General features: G+C 39.2%; 1 protein-coding gene across 1 annotated transcript; it reads right to left on the bottom strand.

The window, feature by feature from the left end:
- Positions 1-1055: 1055 nt before the first annotated feature.
- LOC121265999 (dual specificity phosphatase Cdc25-like) lies at positions 1056-10160 on the bottom strand. The gene is made up of 4 exons (XM_041169685.1): positions 10039-10160; position 9973; positions 9632-9775; positions 1056-1359 (listed from the first exon to the last, which is right to left on the bottom strand). Exons 1-4 carry the CDS (start codon positions 10119-10121, stop codon positions 1195-1197), a joined length of 393 nt encoding a protein of 130 aa, XP_041025619.1. The 5' UTR covers positions 10122-10160; the 3' UTR covers positions 1056-1194.
- Between the last annotated feature and the right edge of the window lie 3266 nt (positions 10161-13426).

The following is a 13426-nucleotide window of genomic DNA, read 5'->3' as shown; positions in this document are numbered from 1 at the left end:
TTGCATTACTCATGAAATTTTGTATAAGAATAAAGTATTTTCTGGAATGACTGGTGCAAACATGAATTATTTTTGCATTTTATTTTTGAATTGTGTAAAAGAGAGCGAATATGAAATTTTGTGCATAAAATTATATTTTTGGTGATCTGATTCTATTCTGTTATGAAGATGTTCTGTACTCTAATATGATATGATGTGATTTTTGAAAACTTCTGGCATGACATTCTGTTTCTGTTCCGTTCTGACGTTACCATGTGTGTAAAAGTATAGCCTCTGTTAGGATTGGTACCAACTTTTCTGTTTCAAGTGCACCCACTTTGGAAGCCAAAGTGATCTTCTGCGTGGTCTTTCCTGTGTACACACTCGAAGTTTCAAGAATAATAAGGAAAAAATTCACATTTTGTTTCTGCTCGGTTGGCTGCCGGGGTTTGCACAATCCTACCACAGGGATTAAACATGATTTCTGTTTTGATATGATAAGATAAGATGAAGATGTTCAACTATGCTATGCCAAAGGGATTTTGATTATAAATATTTTTGAATTTTCGCTCTAATATTTTTGATAACATGTTCTGACTCTGCATTTTGAAAATAAAAACTGTTTTGTTCTGCATTCTAAACTCTCTAAATGCTCATGTTTGCATGCTAGTATATGTTCTCTACTTACTGAGTTGTTGATAACTCACCCTTTATCTCCAAACATTTTTCAGATAATCTTGATGGTTCTACTGGAGAGAAAGAGTAGGCAGTATTAGAGAAGTTTGATGTCCATAGAGGAATAAGTACTCGATGGTACAAATACTTATTTGAGAGTCATAATTAGTAAATTGATTATTTTCGGTTATTTTAATACGATGAGTTAAGGATATTTTCGTATCTTTAGGGAGTTTTTAATTTATTTTATTGATAATTTCTTTGTTGTCCCTATGAAAAAACATGGATATTTGGGTTGAACAGATGAATTAATATTTTATAAAATTTTCTAAATTTTATAATTGTGATATTGAAGTTGATATTAAATAATAAGAGTTAACTCTCCGGACCTCCAAGACCGGGGCGCTACAACCAATTACATATTCTATATTACCAAGTGAATATATTGTTTGGACATGCACCCTATAAACTGATTGCAAGTAGATGGCCCGAACATCATACCATCGTTCTTTCTCGTCCAGGATTTCTTTCCATTGATGACTATGCACTCTCGTCCTTATAGGCGATATCTTTGCAACGACAAACTGGTCGACCAGAAGCTTCCCAACCATTGAAGCCACGTTCCAGGACCCAAATATTCTTTATTCCTGAATCTTCCTTCATCTCCTCATGATAATTGACAATCTTTTGTGCACAAGATAATTTACAAAAGAGTTTTAGTCAGACTGGAACAGAATTTATGAATGAAGTTCGGTATAATAAAGAAGATTTGTTATTAAATGATGTGTAGATGTAGAATATTGGGTGTCACAGTATGTGTGATTATATATTTATATATATTGATAAGTTTGGGCGTCACATAATAGAGTGGGAAGAATCTTGAAGACTACCGAAAATTTTTCTCCAAGGATGCATTCAAGAGAGCAGATGGTACCATGCAACATGACCCTCCCAAGCAAGTTTTGGGCCCGGCCCGACCATTCGGGTCGGGTCTTTTTCTTCTTCTTCTTCTTCCTTCTCCCTTATTTTATTATTATTATTTTTTTTTTTTTTGCATAAAATATTGCAGAAAATGAAACACAACACTTGGGTTCATCACCAGCATCTCCAGCCATATTTCCAAACAGTCAAGACATTCTCGCATTACTATATATAAAAAAGAAATCTCAATTCCACGGGTTCATAGATAATTTTATACCATTAGACTGCGTTTGGATGTTGAACTGAGTTGAGTTGAGATGATAAAATATTATTAGAATATTATTTTTTAATATTATTATTAGTTTAGAATTTGAAAAAATTGAATTGTTTATTATATTTTGTGTTAAAATTTGAAAAAATTGTAATAATGAATTAAGATGAGTTTAAATTTCAAACGTACAAGAAGGCGAATCATAATGCCGATGCATTACACAAATGGATCCAACAAATAAATGAACAAGTAACGATTTTTTTTTTTTAAAAGGAAGTTGATTAGAAAGAGAGAAAAAAGAGAACCTTCTTAATGCTCGGCCTGTTCGGCGAGCTTGGCCAAGTAAACTGGGTCTCTCTCTCATTTTCCGTAGATATTTTTGCTCTTCTCGGAGAGAGATCAAAGCGAGATGACAACAAAGAAAGCAAAAGCGAGAAGCAGCGAAGGTTTTGGCTTAGGGAAAATAAGAGTCAAGAGAGAATAATGAAATGAGAAGCTCGGAATAAGATCGGGCTACAGTTTCGCCGATAGAAACCCGTATCTAATTTCAACCCGAATTTATTGGGTGAGTTAGATCGGATCTATCAGACGGACTGGGTCCATTAAATTTTCTGCACAGGCGTAGTACCTACATTTGGTAGCATCAAATTCTTGGACAAGATTAGTCATATAGGGTCATTTGAGTGAGGCAATGGAGCAAGTTGATATTTGATGAATAATTTCTCGTAACATATTTTCCTTTAAGGTTTTGGGACTCTTTTAAGTTTCTGAAAGAGCGAAATGTGCAAAAGTTGAAGAAAAAAGTCATTTTTAACCGTGATCTCAAAGAAAAGGGATACTCATAGAATATAAATGTATAAAACATTCAAATAAGTTGATCATCTTGCCCTACTCCACTCGCTTTGTAACTTTTATCTTATTAATGCATATATTGTTGTGAAAAACGATGACAATAAAGTGAATATAGACACAGGAAAGACAAGCAATCACACACGACACAATATTTACGTGGTTCGGCAAATTGCCTACGACCACAGGAGCTGCAGAGGATTTTATTTCTTGAGGAATCACAATACAATAGTGTAGGACGGCTACTGTTCACTCTGATACAGTACAAGTAAAAAACAAATCAATATATATGTTGTACGGTGGAAATCCTAAATTCAGTAGAATTAATGATGTTTGCTCGAGTGGCGTGTCGAGCCCGCATCGAGCGAACCTGTTTCCCGCAATCGCTCGAGCCGTGAGTCGAGTGGCTCCTTAAGCGAAGCTCTCTGACTTCCCTCCGCTCGAGCCGTGAGTCGAGTGGTCATCGAGCGAACCTCTCTGACTTGCTTTTGCTCGAGCGGTATGTCGAGCTCTCTTCGAGCGAAGCTCTCTGACTTGTATTCGCTCGAGCGGCTAGACGCTTTGCTCGAGCGGCGTGAACCAGACTCCAAATACTCAACAATTCTCCCACTTGGAGACTGGTACACCCACATTGTCGCCCCCTGCCTCAAACATGATATCCTCCACCTCTGCAACTCACAGCTCCTGTCTTCATGCTAGAAGACCAACTGAAGTTGCGCACAACTTCAGTTTCTCAAGTGTAACACCTTTTGTCAACATATCAGCAGGGTTCTTACTTCCACAAATTTTCTCAAGTAGCAACTGTCCATCATCCAACAATGATCGTATAAAGTGATACCTGATCTGAATGTGTTTAGTCCTGGAATGAAATGCTGGGTTCTTGGCAAGGAATATGGCACTCTGACTGTCACTGTAGAGAGTGCTATTCTGATTCTTTTTACCCAATTCCTCCAAGAAGCCCTGTATCCAAACCATCTCTTTTGCAACTTCTGAAACTGCAATATATTCAGCTTCTATAGTAGACAAAGAAACTGTCTTCTGTAGATTAGAACTCCATGAAACTGCAGTACCACCCAGAGTGTAAACAAACCCTGTGGTACTTTTTCTGCTATCAATGTCTTCAGCTAAATCAGCATCAACATAGCCTTGCACCTCTAAGCCCTCTCCTGAGAAACACAAGCACGTTTCTGAGGAGCCTTTTAAGTACCTCAAAATCCACTTTACTGCTTCCCAATGTTGTTTTCCAGGATTACTCATATATCTACTCACAACTCCCACTGCATGGGCAATATCTGGTCTAGTGCAAACCATAGCATACATAAGTGACCCAATAGCTGAGGCATAAGGAACCTTACTCATATAGTCTTGTTCCTCTTCTGACTTTGGTGCCTGATCCTTGCTGAGTCTGAAGTGACTTCCTAAGGGTGTGCCAACTGACTTGGCCTTGTCCATACTAAACCGGTTAAGTACCTTTTTCACATACTCAGCCTGTGAGAGTCTTAACGTGCCTCTGACTCTGTCTCTAACAATTCTCATGCCAAGGATTTGCTTTGCAGCTCCCAAATCCTTCATTGCAAAATGCTCTGACATCTGCTTCTTCAGACTGTTGATCTCATCAATACTAGCCCCTGCAATGAGCATGTCATCCACATATAGTAGCAAAATAATGTAAGAATTGTCAAACTGTCTGACATAGCAACAATGATCTGCCTGACATCTGTTGTACCCTGCACTACACATGAAACTATCAAATTTCTTGTACCACTGTCTGGAAGCTTGTTTCAGGCCATACAAGCTCTTCTTTAGTCTGCAAACTGAACCTTCCTTTCCCTGTACCACAAACCCCTCAGGTCATGTAGATGTCGTCTTCAAGATCTCCATGAAGAAAAGCTGTCTTCACATCTAACTGCTCAAGAAATAGATCTTCAGTAGCAACCATAGCCAAAACTAGCCTGATGGTTGTGATCTTTACCACAGGAGAAAAGATCTCAGAATAGTCAATGCCCTGTTTCTGTTGAAAGCCTTTTACAACAAGTCTGGCCTTGTACCTCTTACTGCCATCATGCTCAGTTTTCACCCGGTACACCCACTTGTTGTGTAATGCCTTCTTCCCTGATGGAAATTTTGTCAACTCCCATGTCTGATTCCCTAACAAGGAATCCATCTCATCCTTCATGGCCAACTCCCACTTGCTAGAATTTTCATCTTGCAAGGTTTCTTGGTAACTCTGTGGTTCTCCACCATCTGTCAACAAAATGTAATTCAAAGAAGGTGAAAAACGCTGTGGAGGAGGAATAGTCCTAACTGACTTGGGAACTGCAGCTATTGGAGTGGACGGCTCTGGATCTGACTGCGGAATAATGGGAATGGGTGTGCTGGACCCACTCTCCCCGTCACTCACATCTTTGCACTGCACTGTGACCTCTGGTAGATCATCCAAACTCACAAACTCAAACTCCTGAGGAGCTGCTTCAGCAACTGTACTAGACTTGTCTTTGTACACAATCTTCTCATTGAAGATCACATTTCTGCTTCTTATAATCTTCCGACCCTGATCATCCCAGAAATACCTCGTCTCCATAGCCAATGAAATAACATTTCCTTGACTTAGCCTCAAGCTTATTACGAGCATCAGAATCAATAAGAACATAAGAAAGACAGACAAATATTTTAAGATGAGAAAATTTGACCTCTTTCCCGCTCCAAGTCTCCTCAGGCAATCCACAATCCAAAGGAATTGATGGTCTTCTGTTTATCAAGTATACTGTAGTGCTAACTGCATCTGCCCAGAAAGTAGGTGGTAGCCCAGCGTGCAGCCTCATGCTTCTAGCATGCTCATTTATGGTTCTGTTCATACGTTTAGCAACTCCATTTTGCTGTGGTGTCCCAGGAATGGTCTTCTCCATTCTGATACCCTGAGTTGCACAGTACTCCTTGAACCCACCATCAATATACTCACCACCATTATCAGACCTCAAGCATTTCAACTTCAAATCTGTTTCAGTCTCAACCATGGCTTTCCAATTTTTGAACACATTAAATACATTAGATTTATGTTTTAAAAAATAGACCCATCCCTTCCTGCTGTGATCATCAATAAATGTAACATAGTAGCGAGAACCTCCAAGGGATGCCACTGGGGAAGGTCCCCACACATCAATGTGCACAAGAACTAGTCTCTCTGACTTCAGTGTTCTACCACTCTTCAAGAAACTGACCTTCTTCTGTTTCCCCATAATACAGCTCTCACACATACTGAGATCAACTGACTTCAGTTCTGGTAGCTTGCCTCTAGACAGAAGTTCTTTCATGCCCTTCTGACTCATATGGCCAAGCCTGCAATGCCACAAGTCTGTGCTCTCTGCAACGGTAGTGGCAATAGTGTTATTTAAACCAGTAATCATATAGAGTGTACCAGTTTTCTTACCCCGAGCCAGTACCAATGCCCCTTTGGTGACCTTCCAGGTGCTATCTGAGAACACCACTGAGTGACCATAGTCATCAAGCTGCCCAACAGAGATGAGGTTCTTCTTTAACTCAGGAATGTGTCTGACCTTTTGCAAGGTCCATTTGTTCTTGTTAGGGAGTACAATGTCGATGTCTCCCATTCCAATTACATTCAAAACTTCTCCATCAGCCAAATACACCTTTCCAAAGTCACCTGCAACATAGTTTTACATTATCTCCCGATGAGAAGATGTATGGAAGGATGCCCCTGAATCAAGTATCCAGTCATCAACTGGACTATGAACTGCAAGCAATAGTGCATCCTGTAATTCTTCAGTTACCACATTAGCACTATGATTCTCTGTCTTCTTGGGATTTCTGCAATTCTTCTTTATGTGGCCAGCTTTGCCACAATTCCAACAAATTGCCTGCTGACCAGGTCTTGACTTGCTCTTGCCCCTATTCTTTGATTTTGATCTGCCTCTGTTTGAGTTCCTGTCTTGTGCTCTCCCCCAATAGTCGACATTCAAAGCTGAACTCGAACCTGAGGTCTTGCCTAAATCTCTCCTGCGCACCTCCTCAGCCAAAATCAAATCACGGATGTCATCATATTTCAACTTTGACTTACCAGCGGAATTGCTAACAGCCATCCTCATGGCTTCCTAACTATTTGGCAGTGATGCCAATAGTATCAGTGCACGTATCTCATCATCAAATTCAATTTCAACAGACGACAATTGATTTGTGATAGTATTGAAATCATTCAGATGTTGTGCAACAGACGTACCATCCGACATCTTTAAGTTAAATAACTTCTTCATCAGATGTACATTATTATTTGCTGACGGCTTTTCATACATACCTGATAAAGCCGCTATGAGATCCGTAGTCGTCTTCTCCTTGATGACGTTGTGTGCAACGGATCTCGACAGGGTTAGACGAATAACCCCCAGGACCTGTCGATCCAACAGAGCCCAATCAGCAACTGACATGCTGTCCGACTTCTTCCCCAACAATGGAAGATGGAGTTGCTTCCTATGGAGGCAATCCTCTATCTGCATCCTCCAATACCCATAATCCGTGCCATCAAACTTCTCGATCCCCGATACTTTCACTTCTTCTCCAACCATCGTATTTCTCAGACCCTAACCTGGCTCTGATACCAATTGTTGTGAAAAACGATGACAATAAAGTGAATATAGACACAGGAAAGACAAGCAATCACACACGACACAGTATTTACGTGGTTTGGCAAATTGCCTACGTCCACGGGAGCTGCAGAGGATTTTATTTCTTGAGGAATCACAATACAATAGTATAGGACGGCTACTGTTCACTCTGATACAGTACAAGTCAAAAACAAATCAATATATATGTTGTACGGCAGAAACCCTAAATTCAGCAGAATTAATGATGTTCGCTCGAGCGGCGTGTCGAGCCCGCGTCGAGCGAACCTATTTCCCACAATCGCTCGAGCCGTGAGTCGAGCGGCTCCTTAAGCGAAGCTCTCTGACTTCCCTCCGCTTGAGCCGTGAGTCGAGCGGTCATCGAGCGAACCTCTCTGACTTGCTTTTGCTCCAGCGGTCTGTCGAGCTCTCTTCGAGCAAAGCTCTCTGACTTGTATTCGCTCGAGCGGCTAGACGCTTCGCTCGAGCGGCGTGAACCAGACTCCAAATACTCAACATATATCATGCTTCACTCAACTACAAGATGCGTACCTTTTATTAAAAGAGAAGGATAATTCTGAATGTGAGTACCAGTCCAAAAACTTCCTATTTGTGACCTCCAAATGTTCTTAGGACGCCCTTTCTTCCAACTCTACAGAGAGACAACCTTATTCAAAATGCCTGAACATGGAGGCTAACAACTTCATCAAAGCTAATAGTACCATAAGAACCTAATGATGGAAGTAGACGAAGTCGTAGACAGCCCTCACGCAACATAAATATTTTATTCTATAAGGCCACTTGAGGTGGTGCAAGAATAGCTTGAGGACAAGAATGTTGAGGAATAATCTTATATTGCCTGTGAATGTTTATAAAGAATGAACAATCATATCTTTTAGAACCGATTTTATGAGATGAACTAAGTCTATGAATTTCTTTATGGTATTAGAACCTGCCATAAGACGAATGGAGGCTCACACTACTTACCCCATGACAAGGACCAGAAAAAAATATTGGCCTGCACATGAGGGAGGGTGTTAAGGAATAATTTTACATTGCTTGTGAAAAAGGTATTGGGTATATTTATAAGGAATGAACAATCTTATATTGTAGAACCGGTTTTATAAGATGAGTTAGGTGCATGAATTTCTTCAAAGAATAGCAGTGCAACTACTTGAGGTGGTGCAATTGCTTGAGGAGTTGCAATTGGATTTTTTTTAGCTTTCCTGCTTTATCTTTTCTCTACTCTATTATAAACTAAGCTTCATTTTCCTACTATGATTATAATTTTTTGCTTATTGAAGGAATGATGAATAATAAAGAACCATTGATTGAGGATTTTTTTTCACAGACACCATGTGGTCTCTCCAACTCGAAAGAAGTGTTTTGCTCTTGATTTGCTCTTTGTGTGTGTGTGTGTGTTCTTTCTTTTTTTTCTTTTCTATATCCCTTTTTTTTTTTTTTTTTTTTTTTTTTTTTTTTTTTTTTCCAGCAATGCTCAATCTTGATATACATACTTCCTAAGCATCCATCATGTTTACTACATAAGGGATCATATACATAATCATTTATGAAATTCCAAACTTTGGCTCACCGTTGGAAACCTTCAATGAAAATATGATAGTCCATCCTAACTAAGTCAAGACAAGTGTTACTCAAACAATTCACTAATCAACTTCAATTTCCCAAACGTTTTGCCTGAAAAACATATTAGTGGATAAAGACAACATATACACTCATGTCCCTTTCCAGACTGAATACAAAATGACATGATATTGTCTTGGACATTCATGTCCAACTGAGCTGGATGAATTCCTAAACAAGATACGTAAGATGTTAATAGCAATATAAAACTAGATTACTGGAAATAATTATAATCATCAGCACTACTACATTCAGAAATTTGTGGTAAACTAGTATTGTAGTAGGACCAGAGATTTGGTGAAAAACTTCAGTTATTTCCTGCAAAAAGATAAGAGTTTTTGGCACATCCCAATGCCATATTGAAAGATCCAGAATAACCGTAAGGAGAACCAGATGGAAAAGGAAGTGAGCACAATTCAGATCTTAGACTGCATTTTACTTAGATTTTTTTATGTGACTGGATGAGAAAAATCATGAAAGAACTAATTGATTAGTGGTAACAACACTAATATCTTCCCCGTAGCCAAGAAATTACAGGTTATATTGAATTTTCGAAGCGAATTTGTTTCAGATTGCATAGAACACCTTCCCACCCCCACAAAACTTCTATATGAGATACCCAATAGAGAAAAATCACAAAAATCAAAGATAAGGTCGTAACAGGGTTTGAAAGCTGCAATAAAACCTGGCTAAGAGCGTAGTGGAAAACAAGGGTATCTTTCCCCTTCACCTCTTGAATAATGTTGGAGATCTTGTCAGAAAAAGTGTCGCTCACGTAGTCTAGAGACCCGGCAATATGCCCGTCGTAACTTCTCTCGTCATCCTTAGAACCCATCAAAATTAGCTCAATATACGTTTCCGTAACAAATTCTGGCCCGGATAGTGAGAAGTGTTGTAAATAGTAGTGAAAAGTAATAAATAATAGTAAAAAGAAAAGTAATGAATAGTAATAAAAAGTAGGTGAAAAGTAATAATAAAATAATAAATAGTAATGGAGTATTATGAGAATACTTGAGATACTCTTAATATCTAAACGTAATGAATAGAGTGGAGTATTCAGAAAGGAAAGAGTGATGGTGAATAGACCTGACATCGATGATGGCTATATTAGGGCGGCATTTTAGAGAGAGTAGCTGAGATCCAGTCACGTAGGAGATACTCCGAGCCATTTCTATGCTTGTGCTCTTCCTTTCTTTTCCCCCATTGTTTTGTCCGAAAACATAATCGCTTGTCAATTGGATTAAAGTGTTTCTGTGTATTTAATTTTACAACCACTTCTAAGTGGTCGGGCTATTCTTCTTTGTTTAACAACCTTCCACTTATATGCTGCCACTTCATAAATTACACCAAATTTTAAATATATTCATTTACATGGAAAATAAAAGGAGAAACAAAAGAAAATCCTATCATTCACGATAGAAAAATTGATCTGTGCTTCCAAGTTTCACTCTGCCTCTTTCTCTCTCGTCTGCAGTGCCTCTCTCTCTCTCTCTCTCTGTCTCTCTCTCTCATGTCTCTCAGTAGTTGCCGCCATCCTTCTCATTGTCCAACATCGAGTTTGCCTCGCTAGTAAGTCTTTATCTTCCTCTCTCTTCGTCCATCCCTCAATTGCACTCTCTCCGTCATTCCCTCTCTTGCACTCTCTTCATGAATGCTAGTAAGTCACTCCATCCACCTCTCTCTCTCTCTCTCTCTCTCTATGCCCTTGCTTGTGGTCATGCCTTCACACCGATGTCACCAAGCCACTCCATTGCGACAATGTATCTATTTGTCACACCGTAAGGCCAACTACCACCTCCTATGCATTCAGTCATAAGCCTATCTCCTTTCTAGAGAGCTTCGACCTGCTCTCTCAACGGTGGCAAGAAGGATAAATCTTCTCATTCTAGGAAACCCAAAACCCAAAAAAATAAAATCTGATAGCAAAGGGCGATGAAGCATAAATCTTACCCATATCGATCTATTGAAGTTTTTGTCTGAAATTTTAGGATTTAAAATGTAAAAGAAGTTGTGGGTGGGTGATGAAAAATTTGGGGAGAAAGATATTCGTGGAGGGCGACAGAACTTGGGTGAGATGGCATTGTCTGACTATGGTAACAATTTTTTTTTTCTAGTTTTGTGCGGCGGCAGTCTGGGTTTTGTGCGGCAGTGGTCTGGTTCTTCCCAAAATAGAAGAGATCGAGTTGAAAGAGATAGAGGATATGATTCTCCTCCACGAATGGTTAAATCAAACTGAAAGATCTTATAAAGAGATTGAGGGGATGAGGAAGGGATGGTTTTCATGCGAGAGGTTAGCGAGGGCTCATAATTTTGGATCGGCTGATGTGCTATCACATGGTAATTAAGTTGTGAAGTTTACGTGGCAATCAACTATTTGAAGGCTGTTATTGAGAAAGCTTGGACAGACCGGCAGACTGGCTGGAAGATAAACTCTTCAGAAAAAAATGGCGATCGCCTATTAGATGTGCTTTCTTCCCCTTTCTCCATCAAGAACAATCTTGATATATTTATGCACAACATGAAATCAAAAAAATTAAATAAGTTAGCATTGGCTATGTAAACAAACAAATATCAAGAACAATCTGGACATGTTTCAAACTACAAACAAACAATAAAGAGCATTGCAGTGGATGGAGCCTCTCATGTGTCAAGCATAGTTATTTCAAAACAATAGAGACACAATATTTCTTTTTTAAATATTTCAATTTTCAAGCAAATCACCTATTGGAATGGAACTAGGTATATTCTTAAATCCTAAAAATCATACGTTAAGCTTTTACCAATCAAAGCTTTTGACTTGCTTCTTAGGGGGTATGGTTTGTTTCCTTTTTAGTCTAGAATTAGCTTGAACGACTGTTAGTTGTAGTATTTTGTGTGAGATTTCTATGTACTTTTCCTTCTTCAGATATATGCACTAAAAAGAATAATTTCAACCCACAAGCATAAAGTAGTAGGTTCGACCCCTACCTGGCGCGGTCTTGAGACCTTCTCTTTCATCTTTTTTACAGCTGAGAGTTAAAGTGTGCTTATTTTCGAACAGCTAGCTTGTGAAGTAAACTTATTTATTTATGACCCTAAGCCATAATATCTTCTCTAAATTGGATCAAGCACATATACTCATTCTTCAGATATATGCACTGAAAAGTATATGATTTCTACATTCTGTTTTTTTTTCCCTCAATATAACTAAATTTGGAGGCCTGGGATTTGCATAGAAAAAAAAGGTCTCTGAAATTCATCACACCTGTAAGTGTCGATGATGGAGGATGCCGACGATGGAAAGTGGAGGAGAAGATTGCCGCGACAAGGAGCACGTCAATTGGCAGTGGAGCAGTTTGCTACTTTCTGTCGATGGTGGAGGAGATCGTCCCGTCCAATGAGTCATCGATGGTGGAGGACCCAAATGCACGGCACAGAGAGGGAGAGGGAAATCAAAATTTGTTTTCAGATTTCTGGGCTCCTCTTTCATTTGGAAATAAGGGTGTTTTGGTCAATTTTATGATAAAAATGGAGACAATTTCGTCTATTCCTATATTAGGATTGCAAAGGAGTCCTATTTGTGGACGTAGTGCTACCCATATTGGAAATCAGTGCGGAAATGTAGGTTTAAACGTAATGATTGAGATATTTATTCATGCTTTTAGAATGGGAGAGAGAAGTTATAGAGATAATGTAATGCCTCTTACTCACAACATTCATCCCATATTTTCCAGTATTGTCTTAGAAGCTAACTTGCCTTCCTAGGTCAAAAGTGTTTTCATTGCCTCTCAGCTCTTTACTTTCCAAAGCAATTGACTTCATGAGCTCTTCGGTAAAGTTTCAAAAGTAAGATCTTTTCCCACCTCTAGCTCCTTTAAATAGGGTGAGATTGTCAGATGTCCTTTATGACTCAGTCTGACTCTAGATCTGCGGTAAGGATTTTCTTGAATCCTTCTCTGCCACATTGCATGATGACAAAGACAAACTGCCAAGTATGGTCTGCATGTAACTCTTATCTCATTCGGGTTCACCAGCATCTTCAGCTTTTTGTTCTCGCCTTCACAGTAGGCGACTTTTCTAGCTCACCTACCATGGTCAAGACACTCATCTCAACTTCGCTCTAGGACATGTCAACTTGGCCTCCTACAAGGTGCTTACTCACCCAAATGTTGGACTAGCTGTATTCTGCTTCACTCGTTGCTAATTCCTTAGACTACTAGAGTATTTCTCATCTTTTGCCTTCCACTTAACTCCAAGAATGGTTTGTCTCGGCCCCTTTCATGCTAGGTGATTCCTCACAACTACGAACCTTATTCCTATTATGCTTGGGGGTAAGAGGTCAACTATTTCGACTCCCAATTGTGCAAAAGGCCAAGGCGACATCATCGATATCAATTCCTTTGACAGGCAATATGATATGGGTGTGAATAATTGAAATTTGTGCATTTCCTAACAAATTCTTTCACATCTTAGAGAGCGCAAGGCCAGTAATAGC

Source organism: Juglans microcarpa x Juglans regia, chromosome 5D, assembly GCF_004785595.1.
Source record: "Juglans microcarpa x Juglans regia isolate MS1-56 chromosome 5D, Jm3101_v1.0, whole genome shotgun sequence".
In the NCBI taxonomy this organism is placed as follows: Eukaryota; Viridiplantae; Streptophyta; class Magnoliopsida; order Fagales; family Juglandaceae; genus Juglans; species Juglans microcarpa x Juglans regia.
Note: the sequence above shows the minus strand (reverse complement) of the source record. Positions and strands in the feature narration are given on the sequence as shown.

Bases quoted from the DNA above. Each gene is read 5' to 3' on its own strand.
- LOC121265999 (XM_041169685.1), bottom strand. From the start codon at position 10,121: ATGGCTCGGAGTATCTCCTACGTGACTGGATCTCAGCTACTCTCTCTA. The intron at 1,360-9,631 runs TTGCAGCTTTCA...AAACTCTTTTGT, and splicing joins ACGCTCTTAGCCAGGTTTTA to AAATTATCTTGTGCACAAAA.